At 36.8% G+C, this 17232-nt stretch overlaps 1 protein-coding gene across 7 annotated transcripts in view; it reads left to right on the forward strand.

Moving 5' to 3' along the window:
* SCAPER (S-phase cyclin A associated protein in the ER) overlaps window positions 1–17232 on the forward strand; it is a 195328-nt gene that overhangs the window by 61765 nt on the left and 116331 nt on the right. For all 7 annotated transcript variants that reach the window (XM_026068288.1, XM_026068287.1, XM_026068289.1 and 4 more), the window contains 4 exons: window positions 1830–1972; window positions 7720–7801; window positions 9161–9313; window positions 11637–11744. In XM_026068288.1, the coding sequence (XP_025924073.1) occupies window positions 1830–1972; window positions 7720–7801; window positions 9161–9313; window positions 11637–11744 (486 nt within the window). The remainder of the gene's footprint in view (window positions 1–1829; window positions 1973–7719; window positions 7802–9160; window positions 9314–11636; window positions 11745–17232) is intronic.

Genomic DNA, 17232 nt, shown 5'->3' on the forward strand with positions numbered 1-17232 from the left:
CCCCCATGAGAACTAGGGCCTGGGATCGTGAGGCTACTTCCAGCTGTCTGTAGAAGGCCTCATCGACTTCCTCTTCCTGATCAGGTGGCCTGTAGTAAACACCCACAACAGTGTCACCCATGCTAGCCTGCCCTTTGATCCTTACCCATAAGCTCTCGACTCGCTCTTCAKCYWCCCCTAGGCACAGCTCAATACATTCCAGTTGCTCTCTCACATAAAGAGCAACTCCGCCACCTCCTCCCCTTTCCTGTTCTAGTATATCTTAGACCCATCCAGTAGAATCTGCTTGCTTTCTCCTGATGCCAGATTCTGCACATTCATCTTTATACCTTTCCTTCCATCGAGCTTATTTTAACTTTTAATTACGGGATCACAATTTTTTCCAGATTTGACATGCTTTTCCATTTAATAGCACTGGTAACTAATTCAAAATGTGCAAGCCACACTGATCTGTTTTCAGATGCCATCCTAAAGGTCTTTGCAAGGAATGTCCAGTACAACCAGTGCTCATTTTTACAATGCGCTGGGTGTATTTCATAGAGCTGTTTGCATTCTTGTCTATTTAATTGTACAATTGTAGTGAAGCATGCTGTATCTTTTTTATTTTATTAAGAAGGAAATTAATGTATTTATGCAATGCTGTTATTGAAACTTTATGTAAAAAAGAATACAATTACTGTGAAGGCCACAGTTCTGATTACCCACAATCGAGCGGTATTGCATGTAGCATTGAAGACAGTGTGGTTAACATCGTAGTCACTAACATAAAATGCTATGTATGGAAAAAATGTTCAATATTATTTTTGTAACTCTTCATTTCTTGACTAAAATAAAGTATAATCTTAATCTTTTCTGCTTTTAATATATGCAAATTTTTGTAAAGTCAATATTTAAAAATACAGTGCACCTCATCTAACCATTGAAAAATGTTCATTATTCCAGCAAGTTTTGGTTTGTGCTAATGAAATCTTGCACTGTCTTCTGAAAGGAAAATAATTTGTTAGTGTAGTGACATGTACTTRCAGACCTGGAGGTTGTGCCAGGGAATATATTTTAAAAAGATATTTATTTAATGTCGTACAAASCAGACTAGTTTTTCAGTAAGATAAGGATTCAAGAACATGTTAAAAATTCAGTGCTCCCCAAACTGCTCAACTAGACCAAATAATCACGTTTTCATATAGTAAAACTCATGAACTTTATATGTCTACTCATAAATGTCTTATCTAAGTATAAAATTTCAAACATGGTTTACTTTTACATTTGTTGCCAATATGGTTATAGCTAATCTATCAGAGAGGTTTACAATACAATGTGTAGTTTCTTAATTACAGTCAGATTCAAGTGAAAATTGAGTAATGAGAAAGAAATTGTGTATTCAGTGATAGAACAAAAACATACAGTCAAAACTCCTGTTTTACAAGACCAACATTCAGACAATTTTAGAATCATGATTAAAATATTGATATTCTGTGAGAGCATATTTTGTTTCCACATCACCTTTATCCTTTAGAATGTTTAAAATGTTTTTAAATATTCTCATTAATTGATTAATACAGGTTTTTTTAGTGGATAGACTTTTTCAGGATGAGCAAAATGTATGCCCAATTAATGTGTAGCTTAGTTCATGCAACTGTACTTTTAATCTATGTTCAGACTTGTGAATACACTTTTATTTTCTTATTATTTCTTTATCTAATAGAAGTGTGGTTCTTACACCATCATGAAAATAAGATAAAATTCTATAAGGAAATGTTTTAAAATACAGCTTCCTTTTTTAATTCTTTCTTTTCTAAAGGAAAAGTTAGAAATTATTTTTCTTTGACTAGGAGCGTAAGAGAGCCCTGGAAGCAGAACGGCAAGCCCGAGTTGAGGAGCTGCTGATGAAAAGGAAAGAGCAGGAAGCACGGATTGAGCAGCAGAGGCAAGAGAAAGAGAAAGCCCGGGAAGATGCAGCACGGGAAAGGGCCAGGTAGAGTTTGGTTTTATTGCTTCCGTCTCCTGTGCTGTTATCCTTTCAGGCAAACTACCACTTCTCTATGAAATACAAAGACAACAGTGCCTTCTTAGGACTTCAAGCTTAGTATTTTAAAGAGTAATATTAATAAATATTCTTGATAAATGGTTTGAAAGAAGAAATCAGAATTCTGTAACAGACTTTTGTATTCCTTAGATACATGCGCAGTATAACATGCGAGGATATATTTTGTTGTATATTATTAAAATTGCTTCATCTTAGTTTTATTGCTCACAAGACCTTTTAATAATTTACCTTTTTCATATTTTAGCTTAGGTTTTCAAAGGAAGCAAGATTAATGTTCCTGTGTTCCCTGTTACCTCCATTCCACAGTAACTTTTGGACTCATTGACATCAATTTGAGTTCACCTTTTGGTAGGCACCAGAGGCTACATTTGTGAAGCACAAAGCCGGGAAATCAGGCTTCATTAATTCTGCTGCCTATGAACTACTTGTTTTATGTTTTCACCCATAATCAAAAGTCTGTAAAGGGGTTTTCATGTGGCTCTTCTTTCTCTTTCTGTTGAGCCAAACGTGAGGTGCAGAGAGGATGAATTATGATTTGGGTTTGGGGAGTGGCATTATGCTATACGAGAAAGGTTTACTGACTCAGGAAAACCACTTTCTATTTAATATTTAATTTGCCAAATTCTATTACTATTCACCTCCCACTATGGCCTCTCTCCCTAAAGTTCCGCTGCCACAAGCGTTCCATAAAACCTAAATGCAATTTACATTTTTCCTATGTCAAGAAGTATTCTGGATAAAATCACTAATGGTTCCTTAAAAATTTTGATTGTCACAGCTTATTTTCTTCAAAGTTATCATGAAAAGTGTGGGKTTTTTTTTCCCTCCCCTCCAATTAAAATATTCTGAAATGTATTGATCACATTCTGTCATCTTCTAAAAACATGAGTAATTCTATCTTGGCATATTAAAGGCATTCAACTTTCAATGAAATGTTAAAATCTAATGAATTCTGCGTAGGATCTGTGGCCTTTCTTAGGACGTCTTGGACTTCACCTGAATTATTTTGAGTCGCATTCATAATGAAACAGAATGCGTTGGAAGGGCTCCTTCAGTATCTGATTCTCATTCTTAGACACTTGAGGAAGATTAGAGCTAACATGGAGAAGATTTTTGGTTACGCTCCTTTAGGAAGATAGATGCTTGCAAGTATAAGGCTCCTCTATCTTTCTGAAATTATATACCCCTTCCCTTCCTCTGTCAGTTATCTGCTGTGTAGCTCTTTAGGGACTGGAATATCTGTGTTTATCTGAAGAAATCAAGGCAGTTTTCTAGAAAGCTGGGAAATTGTTGAACAAAGCTGATTTAAAATTTTGCTCAGACTAAAAGCTTTGGCATAGGTTTAGTTACTTTAATACCAGAAACAGGAAAATACCAATTAAGGTTATTCCTAGCAAATCTGGTAACTCACTTAGGTACTGCATTCTCTGCACTGTGTTTCCTTCTCCTGGGCAGTGGTGTTTTATCATCAACACATCAAACAATTCATTTGAGGTCTAATAAAATTTAAGTTCCTTTCCAGAAGATTAACTATTCCTAAGATTAGAAATAGGTGTTAGCAAACCTGGGGAAAAGAATATTTAAAATTTGGGGTTTTCCATGACCTAGCACTGAAGACTTTGTTTCTAGTGATAACTTTTTATCAATAGGTATTCTGATGTTATAAAATCTGATGATTATATTGTTTCTTATTTTATTGCGAAAAAGTACTCAGCGTTTCTTTCAAGCCAAATGAGGTTTTTATATTATTGTTTTTTCTTTACTGAAAACATCCAAGTATCTTTGGCTTTTAGAAATAGCAAAGAAACTTGAAGGGTGATGTTAGTGGCAATTCATACCACTGAGCTGTGGAAAGTTGAGTTTGAGTACACTGCTCTTGCTTCCTAATGGTAGTTGGAGCTCAGAAATAATTGTGCAGCCTTGCTGTTAACCAGAAGTCCTGCAGTATGGCTGGAGGTGGGGCAGGCTTGGCTGAGAAACAAAGACACTAACTAGTTGCTGCTGGTAAATAATGACTTTTTGCTGTATCTAAAAAAAATTGTTTCTGGCTTTTTGGGTCTCCTTTCTCAAAGGTGTAGTGAAATTAAAATAGAAATCTTATTTGGTCAGATAAGATATAATCATTGTCCCCTTGACTTCTCTCCCTAAAGGTCTTCTGTGACTAGAACTTCTTCTAAGGCTCAAGACATATAATTCTGTGCCCTTCTTGTTTAATCAGTTTTAAATCTGCTGCTTTTCTGGCATTATGGCATGTGAAGAATAAGTGGCTTCGTTTGCCTTCTGTTAGTATTGTGTTTCACCAGGTTTCCTCTATATTTGCCATTATTGCACACAGTTGCTTTGTATTTGATACTACAGTAGTCTGCTTGCAATTGTTTTTGTATTTGCTAGATGCTAATCATATGAGATAGTTGTTTGTTTTTTCTTTCCTTTCCTTTTCTTTTTTTTTGCTTAATTCTGGCGAAGAGCAGGAAGGGATGTGTGTATGATGCCTTGCAATCCGGGGCTTCAGTTCTATTAGAAGGGCCTTCAGGAGTCATTGCAGCTCATGAATAGCAGCTCTGTGCTTTCTTTACCGTGGCAGAGTTAAAGCAGGAGTCAGTGTCCTGGTTCGGAAGGTAAGGGGAGATAAGCTGGGCAGGACGCTGGCTGGACTGTCCCTTCCATCTTGGACTCCGGCACGTTGTGGTGAAACCTCAGGGGAATCATTTGGGGCTTTTTTTCCTGCTGCTAAGACTTGACTCTTATCCTGAAGATTTAATACTTGTTGGAATGAGTCATTTTTGGAATATCTGCTTAAAGTTTCTTCAGTATATGCTTTACCACGTGCATCTGGTGGTGATTAAAGCCTCTGTATGAAAGGAATAGTGTATTTAAAACTGACTTTAAGAGACTCTCTGCCCTTACGGTACATTAACTTGATTCCAGTAAGGTTTTTAGATGCARTTTCTGACTATTTTATACTCCAAAGAGTTGAAATCCATAATATGGAAAATCTTATTCTTGTCAATAGAAATCGTAAAACTGTATAATGTAAYCTATTCATATAAAAGGCTTGCTTTTAGAAGTGCCTATAGAGGAATACTTTTGATGCCCTATATTTAAGATAACTGAAACTTTAGAATTTTCTTTCAAATTGAAAATATTAGTCCAGAATATGGTATGATATTAATTTGTCATAATTTGTGGGATTAAACAAATATTCAAAAATATATGCTGAAAGAAGTATCTAAATTAAGCTTTGGTTTTGGATATTGTGGTAGTTATGTTTTGTTTCAGTTCATGGTGTGAGTCAGGAGCTCTTTAAAACAAAACTTTTAGAAAAGCCTGCGGTTCAGGCTTTCTTTATATACCTCGGGGGAGATGACACATACAGTACATAATACTTCTCATCCATCATCTCCTCCACCCCCCTGCTCCCCACCGGTGGTTGGAAGACTTCACTTATATTTTCTGAAAGAACAATTGTGCTTAGTGTTCACTGTTAGACTTTTTTCCTCCCCCCTCTGCTTCCCTCTGTGTTTTTATATTTTATATGGCTTTTTGTTTTGAAATGTTACTTTTTCTGAGCCTTCTACTTTCACTGAAATGACTTTGTTTTTAATAAGGGTTTTCTGTTTTAAAAAAACAAACAAAAAACACAGCAAACAAAAACCCTTGCAGCTCAAAAGCAGTGTAAGGGTGTGTTCTCTCTCTCTCTCTTTCTCTCTCTATATATGTATGTATGTATGTGTACATATACACACACACATACATGTATGTACATATATGTATGTATACATACACACACACATGCAAAAAATGAGTGGATAGGATTTGCCTCAGGGATCTCTCTCCCTTGGCAGCTSTTCTCCTTTTAGATTTCTAATGGCCTTTCTACCTCTGCCTCTTATTTTGGATAAGGTATTCAAAAAACTTACTGTCAAGAGACAGTATTTTTAAAAGGATGCAGATTTTCTCAGGTGTTGGATTCAAGTGAGAAAGTATTTCACTTATTTCAGTAAAATAACTTTTTTACAGTTCAAGTTGTTACTGTTGGTACTATTCCCTAGTAGTGTTCTCTTTGCTATCCTTTCTAGTTTTGTCATTCAAACTACTTTAATTTTAGAATGCCCTTTAAAAAGATGGCAGATAGCTTCGAATGCCTTCTGTGTTGCTCAGTTTACCCAAAGCTTTCATGACCTCTTCTGGCCCTTGTCAGAGCTGCCAGACTTCTAGGAGAAGTGTTTCTCTCCCATCCCAACCCTCTTTTCCTGCAAACAGCAGGAGTAGCCCACTTATTTAGGGTTTAAGAGCTCCCTTGGCTTACCGATGCAACTGTGAAACGGTGAAACTGTTACCAACTAGTTATTTTTCTGCTTGATATCATTTTTTCTAGAAAAAAAAGATGCCTGTAGCTGTTGTAACAGCTCAAGTTATATCTCTTTTGCTTTTTTCTCACATGGGAAAATAAATCTTGATCTCTTCAATAGGGTGATACTCAGGGGATTCACTTTGGATCTTTTGTTAATCTTGTATGTTGGCTTTTATTTACTACTTTAACTTGTACCTCATTTTCCTATGTGTATATAACATGTGCATTAGAGATAGGTGTGATACAGTTTTAGTCTTTTGTAATACASTACCGAAGAAAAGTATGACCAGTATTTCAATGGTATTTACTCTCTTTTGTGCAAAGATTCAGGTGGATTTTGAGAAGCTGTGGGTAAGGGTTAAGGGTCAGTCTGTGTCCTTCCCTTCCCCATTTCTGCTTATTAATTCTCTATTGAAGGACTGCTACCCATTTTGGAGGCCGTGGTGCAAAGTGCTGGTACTCTCTTCCCTTTCTTCATGCACTTGGGTATGGGAGCCCTTTCCCAGGCACAGCCCTCTCTCTCTTATCCCCTCCAAGGACTCGGTCTCTCGCAGACCTCCGCAAGCGTGACAGCAGTGCTCTAGCACTTTGCTGAGGAGGGGAAGGAGGGTTGTCAAAGTGAAGAGGACAAGTGAGGGATGAGGCATGATTCAGTTTTGGGAGAGGGATGTAGGGCACGCAGGCGCAGTGAGCAAAACAGGTCCTGATTCTGCAGTTTTGTACAAAAGATACAACAGTGATAGTAATATAAATGCCCAGTCTTTTTGCTGTCCTTTCAAATCTTGAATGTTTAGAATTGCAATGCCTCTAGAGCATCAGTTTGTCACTCACAACTGATACCTACAGTATCATTTCCTGTTGGGCAAAATTTAATAAGTTTCTATATTCAAACTTTTTGTGACCATCATATTTATAAACTGCACTGTCCTAACTGCTGAGTGTTTTTTCTCTGATTTGCTATTGTATTTCTCCCCCTTGCTTTCCTGACAACAGCCACTGGCTGGAGAATGCTAATGGTGGCAGGGCATCACATTCATCCTTATTTTGCAGCATTGTGTTGACTGCCATTGCTCTCGGTTGGACTGAAGTGTGATTGGGGATCTGGTACAAAGGTTCAAGTGTATGCTTTTATTCAATCATCAAAATTATATCTTCTGTATTCTCTGTTAATTAAGCTGGTTTCTGTTGTCTGTCTTTTCTACTGAGCCACCTTCATCTTCATTTTTGGGGGTGCTTGTTCTCCATTTCAAACAAATTTGTCAGTATACTGTACACTTTACATTATTACAAGTTTCCCCTATATTTATTATCTTTTGGTTAGAGATCGAGAAGAGAGGTTGGCAGCTCTTACTGCAGCTCAACAGGAAGCCATGGAAGAACTACAGAAGAAGATTCAGCTGAAGGTATAAAAGGATATTTTGGGTGAAAAATATATTAATAACATAGAATTTCTGCAAAATTTTTTTCTGTATGTATGTTTTAGTTAGCAAAGATCTTACAACGCAGTAAAATGTGTCCTGAATTTTCTAACTTTACATGAGGTTTTTGTTTAGACTTCTGCATTAAGAAGAGGACCTTGCCATGTAACATGCACTGTATAATTTGGAAATAACAGGACTGAGCCCTATGGAATTACATTCATTTCAAAGCTTGGAACATGAGAACAAATAAATTTGTACTTTCCAAGGAGAGTCAAGTAATTTTGAATTAAATCATGAGGAAAATCAGTATGTAAAAACTCTTCTACAGTTGGTGAAAACAATTCAAAAACAGTCACAGTCACTAGTGACTGGTACTGGCATTGATGCCATTAACAGTGTGGCAGGCTATTTCCTTTTGTACCATGAAGGACTCCAGTGATTTCAATAAATAGGCATAAGGACTGAGCCACTTGCAGTTCAGCTGCTGAACTGACTCTCCAGTGGAGAACCAGAGACCCAAAGTCTCAGAAGTTTTGAAGAGAGATCCATTATTGGTCAAGAAATGTAAAGACTGCTAAAATACTAAGTTTTACTTTCAAGGTTTTGAGATGGAACTACATAGTAAAGTTTCAATTATTATTATTTTCTTTTAAATTCTAGTATGGTCTATGTATTTGCATAAATAATCTTTCATTTTGGTTTAATTCTTTGCTCTGATCYCATTCTAACGAACCACAGCTACATTTACTTATACTGTGAAATGCAATTTTATCATTCCATAAAGATTTATACTCCAGCCTCTGATTTTAAATAATAGTTAGTTTATTCCATTCACATGAGAATTAGGTATGAAAACCTTTTGAAATAACCTTGTGAACTGTGCCAACTACTGCAGATAAATGACAAGTAATTTATTTCATTTTAATTTGTGCTTTATTATTTCATATCTATCAGTGAAAACAGCACATGTAACATAAGTTACATACTTGCGGAATTGAAAGTTGGACTTGTGTTTTCTGCTGGAGTGTTTCATTAAGAACAAAACAGAAGAACTGAGATGTTACATGTAGCACACAGATCTATAGAACGATTTACAAATCCTGTCCTTTTAAATAAAAATAGTGCTGATTGATTTTAAATCACAGCATAATGTTAAAATGTACATGATAAGTGTGGTGACTTTTAATGCCTTCCAGAATTAAAAAATAATTTCAATTTAACCTAAGTTCATCCAAAACTGTACAATATTTGGTAATTCTCAATATTTCTTTGCACGATTTAATTCTGTTTGCTGTAATTTAATATTTTTTTTCTTTGTTGTGTTTATTATTTTGCATTCAGCATGATGAAAGTATTCGGAGGCACATGGAACAAATTGAACAAAGAAAAGAGAAGGCAGCTGAATTAAGTAGTGGAAGACATGCTAATACTGATTATGCACCAAAACTTACACCATATGAACGAAAGAAACAGTGCTCATTATGCAGTGTCATGGTAAGCTGGATAGTGGGAATACTATCAAAATTGTGAGGCCAACCTAAGCCTTAGAGATACAAATTATGCTTCACTCACAAATGAGAGCATTGTGTATCTGTTGTGTCCCTGCTCTGCCTTGTGAAGTGTACCTTACTTTGGGGTCATGATTATTTCAGTTGTTCCACTAAACTGCCAAGTTAATTCATAGTTTCAGTCATAGTCAGAGGGTCAGTAGGAGTCGAAAAGGAATAAAAATGTTAAGATTTAATAGGAAAGGAACAAAGACCAAAACAGGACAATATAATTTTCTTGCTCTCTAAATCGGTTTTTGCCCACGTTTTGAATACTTTGTGCAGGTTAGGTTTTTGCCCATCTCAGAAAGCAAATAGTAGAGCTGAAGAAGGTTCAGAGAAGGGCATCAGGGATGATGAAAGGTATGGAATGGCTTCTGTATGAGGAATGTCTTTAATCTGGATTCTTCTGTCTATAAATTAGATGATTTAGAGAAGATATGAAAGAGAACTACAGAATAATAGGTAGAATGGACAGTGTGGACAGTAGTCAGTTGTTAGCTTTGTCTTCTAAAATAAGAATTAGGGAGCATCAAATGAAGCTAGTTAAAAAGTGAAGTTTAAAACAAAAAAAGGGAGGAGATTCTTTACATAGCAGATGGCTGAACTATGGAACAGCTTGTCGTAAGATGTGGGTACTGGAAGTTAATATGGCTTCGGGGGAAGATTGGACAAGTTTCATTGAATTTGCATTCATTGAAGGTTACTAAATACAGAGCAGCCACATAAAGCTCAAAGTTCTTGAGCTGAGTTTGGCTGGAGGCTTAGGAGTGTTGAAGGGGAGAATGACTGTTTGCTTCCTCTATTTTTTTCACTTTTCCTGAAGTATCTACTTTTTGGACACTGTTGGGAGACCAAGTACTTTGCTAGGCAGACCTTAGGTCTGAACAAGATTATCTTCCTGTGTCCACTGTCCTGTATGTCCCAGGAATGGTGGAGAAAGAGGGAGCTGTACAGTTGCTGAGTAGGAAGTAAGGAGATCCATTCTTGCTGATAATTGTTCTTATTGATGTGCAAAGACTAGGCATTATTGAACAAAGCCTTATATCCTCCTTAGGAAGTTATGTAAGCATTATTTCTCTTTAATAGCTGAATTAAGTAAGCTTGCACAAGATCACTTGGAGTAGGAATAGAAACTTGGGTTCTCCCATAAAGCAGACTAAAGTCTTGTGCATTTACCTATCATTTACCTATCATGCCTTTCAGAATGAAGGTTAGAGTGAAGTCAAAATGACATGAGAAGCAAAAATTTTTCTTTTAATCTTTATTATTTTACTGCTGTCTAGCAAATCATTATATGATTTACTCTCAGGTCCTGCATAAAAGATGTGTATGTAAATTAGGTTGAGGGATAAAGTTCTGTGCTTGAGCTCTGTAAGTCTAAATGTCCGTTCCATTGGCAGTCCATCTGGAATTCCTCATGGTTACATGAAATGGCATCTGTTTCTTCACGGTTTTGTTTTTGTTTTTGTTTTTTAACAGACTTATTTAATTTACTCATGTAATTCTCCTAAAACAGATTGCATAATTAAAACTGGTACAATTTGTCAGTTAAAGGATGAATGAAATAAAATAAAACACAGTAGTTCCTTGGTCTGGTCATCAAAGAGATTGCAAAGCCTAAGATATGTTTTTAAATATACACAATCAATACCCTCATCTCTTAGAATATAAAACTCCATAATGAAGAACTGTATATGTATATTTTTGCTAGAAAAACTTGCACAATTTCTGTGGAGTAGAAACATGGAGCCATTTCAGGACTAGGTTTGATAGAGACCCATCCTTGAATCTTATTGCTGCTCATTGGAGTGTATTTTTGATTCATCTGTTGCCTAAACAAAATCATTGTGTTGAGTTTTTGTTAGGTCTGGTCTGTATGCTGCACCATGTCAATTTTGCTTTGKGCAGGTGTCACCCTATTAAGCTGCAACATTTGTATCGCATCTTATGTCAAAACAAAACTGTAGGTTAATGCATAGGCACTTATGCCAGGCTTTCAATAAGAATTAATTGCATTGAGGAAGACTGGACAGTTTTGGTTCTTAATCAGTAAAATGGGTGTGAAAATAGTGTGCTGAAATTAAAAAAAAAAAATTTTTTTAAGATGTTAAAATTAACTGTTTCAACATCATAGTTATGAGATGTTGCCTTAGTTAYGTATCAGATTCTGAACATACTCCTAAAAAATAGCATGTATTAAAATACTATTGTTTATAGATTCTCTTATTATTGAGCAAAAAATTACTCATAATTCATTGTCATTACAGATTTCCTCGGAGGTATACCTTTTTAGCCACATTAAAGGGAAAAAACACCAACAAGCCGTGAGAGAAAACAGCAGTATCCAAGGACGAGAGCTTTCGGATGAAGAAGTGGTACGTTCTGTAACAATTTTTACTGTATTATTTGCCTTTAGTTTTAAATGCCATCCAGCTGAGAATGCTAAGAACATCTTGAAAGTTCTCGCAAAGGAATTGAACAAGAATATTTTTGTTAGCATGGGAAGAGTAATGCCTTAGACTGCCGATGAAAATGAGTGAAGAAACAGTGAATTCAAATACTTCATGTGATTGCCATTTGAAATATATTCTCTATAGAAATGTGACTAATTGTTTTCCAATAAATCAAAGGTGTTTTTTCATCTCACTGTATTTACCTTTTCATCATAAAAATCTCGTGTGTTGAAGATGTCTGCATTTTGCTTTACTTTTCTTGCTCCTTTCATATAGTGCTCCAAATCTTGAGTCAAGTGAGACTGGCAATTAATTCTGAAGGGTCTACGCTTTGTGATTCTTGTGTTATGTTCCATGAGTGGTCATCTTATTTTCATTCCTTTTATACCATTCCAAATAGTAAATATTCTTCACTGCTTTAAATAAAACCCATTTCAATAGAGCTACAAAACAGCTTACCTACAAAGACTAGATATTAAAATAGTCAAATGAGAGCCCCTAGCTGCTCCTCCAAACTCAAATGCTATTTTTTCTTATCTCACCTTGGCCACATCTAGCTTTTTAACATCTTTGGCAATCCGTTACTCATTCCTTTGCCTGTATCTTGCTTCTTCCAAGCAGCTTTTGAGGAAAACTGCAGAATATCCATCAACCTACAAGATCTAAGTTATCTGGGACGATGAAGAATCTAAAGTCATTGTCACAGAATGTCTTGTTCTCCCCCTCCCCCTAGGGGAGCTGTCAACTTGAGTAGGTCGTACTGATGGACAGAGAGGAACATGGTCCGAAACCTATGAAAGCTTTAGCAATGAAAAATGAATGCCCTGAAAAACAGTCRGTAGCCAATTATAAATCAAAGTGCAGCAGAATATAGTGTTTCCTTGAGGCCACAGTGAATGCGTAGTTTTTCATTTTTATAATAAACGCAATCTGTAGCTGTTAAAAGGATGGTCAAAATTCAGTGTAGTAATTAAAGATGTCAGATGTCTGCATCCTCATAAAAGCCCTTAGCACTCTTACAAATATATGTAAAAAGGATGCTTGACAAGTGCTTGTATATATAAATTTGACAGCCGTGTTTTTCCAATGAAAATGAATACCAAGCCATTAAAAATAACGTAGTAGTTAGATCTGATGCAATTTCCCAAATTCCTCTGCTTTTTTCCTGTATGATTAATCTCAGCCTTGTCTAGAGAGAATCTTAGCAAATAATGAGTAGGAAAAAAGAACAATGCTGCTTAAAATATCTTAGTGCTTACTTAGGTTACAAGATGCCCTACCCTGTGCATCAAGGTTGTTAATGCTGAAAGTTGTAGTGCTAAATTACTTAAAATATAATCATGGAAATCTTTTGCAAGTATGAGCACCACTGGAAAGAACAATAGTTAGTTTTTCAGTTACTTCTTTAGAAGAATTGGCACTTGGAGTGATCTTGAGGAGACACTGAGAACATTTTATTCTAAATCAAGAAACCATGCTGTGCTAAGCAAAGAATTGTGAATGGCTGTCTGATTGAATTTCTTGTTGCTGCTGCTTGAACTGAACAACAGGATTAAGTCAAGGCCATTTCTATGAGGCAGAAATTATAGCAGGCTTTGAGTTCTGTCTTTCCCCCCAAATTTGGGAATCGGCAGCTATTGCACCTGTCAGACGTTTACAAAGAAACGCTGCACAAGCTAATTCTTCAGAGCTGAATCAGACTGAAGTTCCTTGTGTTAAGAAATCTGTTTCCAACCAGGATGATTCAAATGTTACTACCCAGTACTTCTAATTTTGGGATGTCTCCTTTTTTCCTTCACAATTCTTGATATTGCTTTTATTAGTTGAAGCAGTTTCTTTGTTTACAGCTTCAAATGGTCAGTAATGGCGTGTTTCCTTTCTCTTTTTAAGAAAGCTTTGGAGAGATAAGTCTCTGAAATCCACAGAGATAGTTATCCCTGGAAAAGTGGAGTATTAAAATTGGAGAGAGTTGTCTGGAGAAATACATTTTTGCTGAGTTGCAGCTTGCCTACCCCTTCCCAGCCGTAATGAAAGGACTTGAACTTTCTTTTCCCTTTTTGGTTCCTGGGACTTGGGTTGTTTTGAGTTTGGTTTTGGATGCCAAGTTTACCTTCATACTGCCTCCAGTTTCCTAGAAGTACAAGCCAGGAGAGTTACCAGAGTTCTTTCATGTCAGTAACTGCACCCGAGAGTGCCCAAGTTGTAATCCTGATATTTTCTTGTATGTATTAGCCAGTGCTTTTCTCGGTGCCGGCTGAGCTATGGTTTTTGCTTGGCCACTACCTCAGATGAATATGGAGGAAAAATATGAAGTAGATATTTTTGTTGTTGTTTTTGGTCCGGATGTTATGCACTATTCACAGCATTTGATTTAACAGCTTAATGCTTCCAGCTGCCAGAAAAAGGGCCCCCGTTGTCATTGCTGCCCGGTGCCCCAGCTGGTGGCAGAGAGCTGCCACTAGAGGGCACAGAGATCTTGATTTTGTGATGTCCAACAGCCTGTGCTTAAATCCACTGCTTTTCAGCAAAACATTTCAACGTGAGCTTAATATCAAGATTAAGGTTAAGTTTATGGGATGTCTTGAGCGAGTGCTCGGWGTAGGAGCAAAAGGGAAGAACGGATCTAACTGAACGAAGGCAATTGCAAGAGCCAGTTAAGGGCCGCTGCAGTATCCTTAATGAGTCAATGCGTAGTATGCAGCGTCCTGGCAGCATACGAATACTGCCCTTGTTACTATATTTTATAGATTATTTATATCTGTATTTTAATTAGCCTGAGTATACAATGCTGAATTATACCATTGTAATCTGAAATTTCCTTGGCCAGAGGCCATCTTCACAGTTTTCTTTTTCCAAAGAGCAGTAATAAGATCTGCATCCTAGAGATACGGTCACTGTAAAGTAGAAAAGCCATTACATTTATCAGAACAATCTGCTTTGTGTACCTTTTTATTCAGCATGTACAATTAAAGCCAAACTTTGCCTCCCCCCCACAGCTAAAGCATTCAGTAACTTTAGATGAATTTTAACATACATGAAAACAAGCTTTTAAAGTACCGTATAGAAATAAAAATGGATCCTAGTGAAGCACTGTAATGTTTGTAGTTACTTATTCATCACTGCTTTCCATTTTTTTAATCAGTGAAGGTATCTGTAGCGAGAACACACTTGTATTACTTAAAGTTATTACTTGTCATCTGTGATGTCTTTATATTATATACATCTTGTCTGTGACCCTTCTTCTTTGACATAAAAGATTTTATTTATATCACCTTTGACCTAATAAAATTTCACCTTTAACCTTATGCACTTGACACCTCAGATAACTTACTCTTGATCTTTGACTCATTTTGTTTTAAGCCTGTTAAGCATAATAGGTAGCTGCCTAGAAAGAAAGCTTTGTTGTTTTGGGGGTTTCTTTTTATTGTAATCTGACCATAGAATTTATTTATTATTACTTGGGAAACTGCACAAGGCATTGGAGTATGTTTATTTTGTCCATGTTAGTATGACAAAAGGCAAAGCTTAAATATCTCCTTAAAACTTTGGAAATTGCTTTAAGTAGTGCTTGCATAATCTGTTTTCTTACAGTAAGGATTCTTGCTGGGTGATCTGACTGTAAGCAGCGTGTTAAAAGCTCACCAGTTCTTAAAAAAAAAAAGAAAAAAAAAGTGCTGTATCACATGATCATTAACACTAATTTCTGTTGGCCAGTGGATCCTAGTCACTGATCTTGCCAGATATAAAGAGAAACAATTATATTCTAGTAGTTTTTTCCCTTTGCTATAACATCTATAGGTTCTGCAATTCTATAAACATGTTTTGAGAGATAAAAGTAGACTCCATTGTTCTGGAATTAATCATATATCGTTCAAGAGCTGACAGGTAATATTAGACATGCAGTTAATAAGGTGAATTCCATTGTAAATGCAATATATTTGGTGAAAACCACAAGGAAAATAGTTGTTATGAATGAAGATGTTAAAAATGAAGAAATATGAAATTATTTAGAGGTCTGTACGACAGCTTCATTTCATTTCAGCTTTTTGGTTTTCTTTCTTTTGGGATTTATCAGTCCCTAGTTAAAAATTACAATTTGCAATTGCAATTTGCCATGTCATCACTGTCCCACCTCCAGATCATCTCACCATTATCTTCAATGTAGCAACCACGTTCTCTGGTCTTCCTCTCTCCCTCTCTCGCGCCTGCTTAAATACATCTCTTCATCCATCAAACTTACAGCTTCACCTTCTATTTAAATTATTACTTTCTATGCTGTTGGTTTCCTGTCCCCAGCTTTAATATTCATACTAGTTTCAGTTCAGCACAAGAGTTAAATGTTGTATGCATTTTGGTTTCATTGACTGCGCTGGAATCGGTGAGTGTGTTGAAGTTATGACTGTTTTGCCGAACCGGGCCCAGGTGGCAGAGGGCTTTTGACAGCCAGGCCACGAACATCACCGAAAAGGAGTCTGCAGAAAGCCCTGGGAGGACGTGCCTTGACTTCATTAGGCTGAGGATTAGGTCCCTGCAAGGACTTTGTGTACTCATGCTCCCACCTGTAGCTCTTAGATAATTCATTTTTATGCCCCTCTGCTTTCCCTTTTTTTTCCTTTGCCTTTCTTGTCTATGYTAGTGTGTTTTGAAAAACATTCATTACATTAGTAACCTTATAGCTTCCTCCTTTGAACTATTGTCCTATCTTTTGTCTGTATCTCTTGTCATTTAAATAGCATGGTTTTAAGGCAACTTTAGAGTAGAAACCATATAACTGTGCGCTCTACAAATGTTTCTAATAAGTGAAGGATACTTCTAATGTATAAAATAGAAAGCATGACAGGGGTTTGGTTATTTTATCTGAGACGTGTGCTAGAATTTTATGCATTCCAAAGAAGAGCTGATGGAGAAATATTAATGACCCTTTGTTTGCATATGTGAAAAATGTGCTTTTTGGAGGGGAAGAAAACTGACTGTATTCTGTCATGGCATTAATGAAAAAAGAACTTCTTAGAGATATATTTAAATCAAATGAAAATATAATCCCGTGGTGGAGAGAAGAGACTGTTGTTCTGTGATGACTGACAGCTTTAAAATGCGAGGATTTATAGAAGGCGCTGGCTGCCTGAGCCCACCCACGTCGCTCTCAAGTGGGTCCGCTCGGCGGGCTGGACGCACGCTGCTCTGTCAGGGCRCTTGCCGAGCGGGCTGGGGCTGCACTGCAAACTTTTCCTGGCACAGCGCGCGCTAGATTGCAGCGGGCTCCAATTTAGTCTCATTTAGCATGAGCAAAACGATGCTGGCAGGTTCCCCGGGGGCAGACGCTCCTGCCCTGCAGAACGGCTTTTTTGCCAGGCGGTGGTGGAAGGCCGCCTGAGAAAGCGGGGCTCTACTGGTGGAAGCTCTGCTCCAG

This window comes from Apteryx rowi, unplaced genomic scaffold, assembly GCF_003343035.1.
Source record: "Apteryx rowi isolate R43461 unplaced genomic scaffold, aptRow1 scaffold_27, whole genome shotgun sequence".
NCBI lineage: Eukaryota > Metazoa > Chordata > Aves > Apterygiformes > Apterygidae > Apteryx > Apteryx rowi.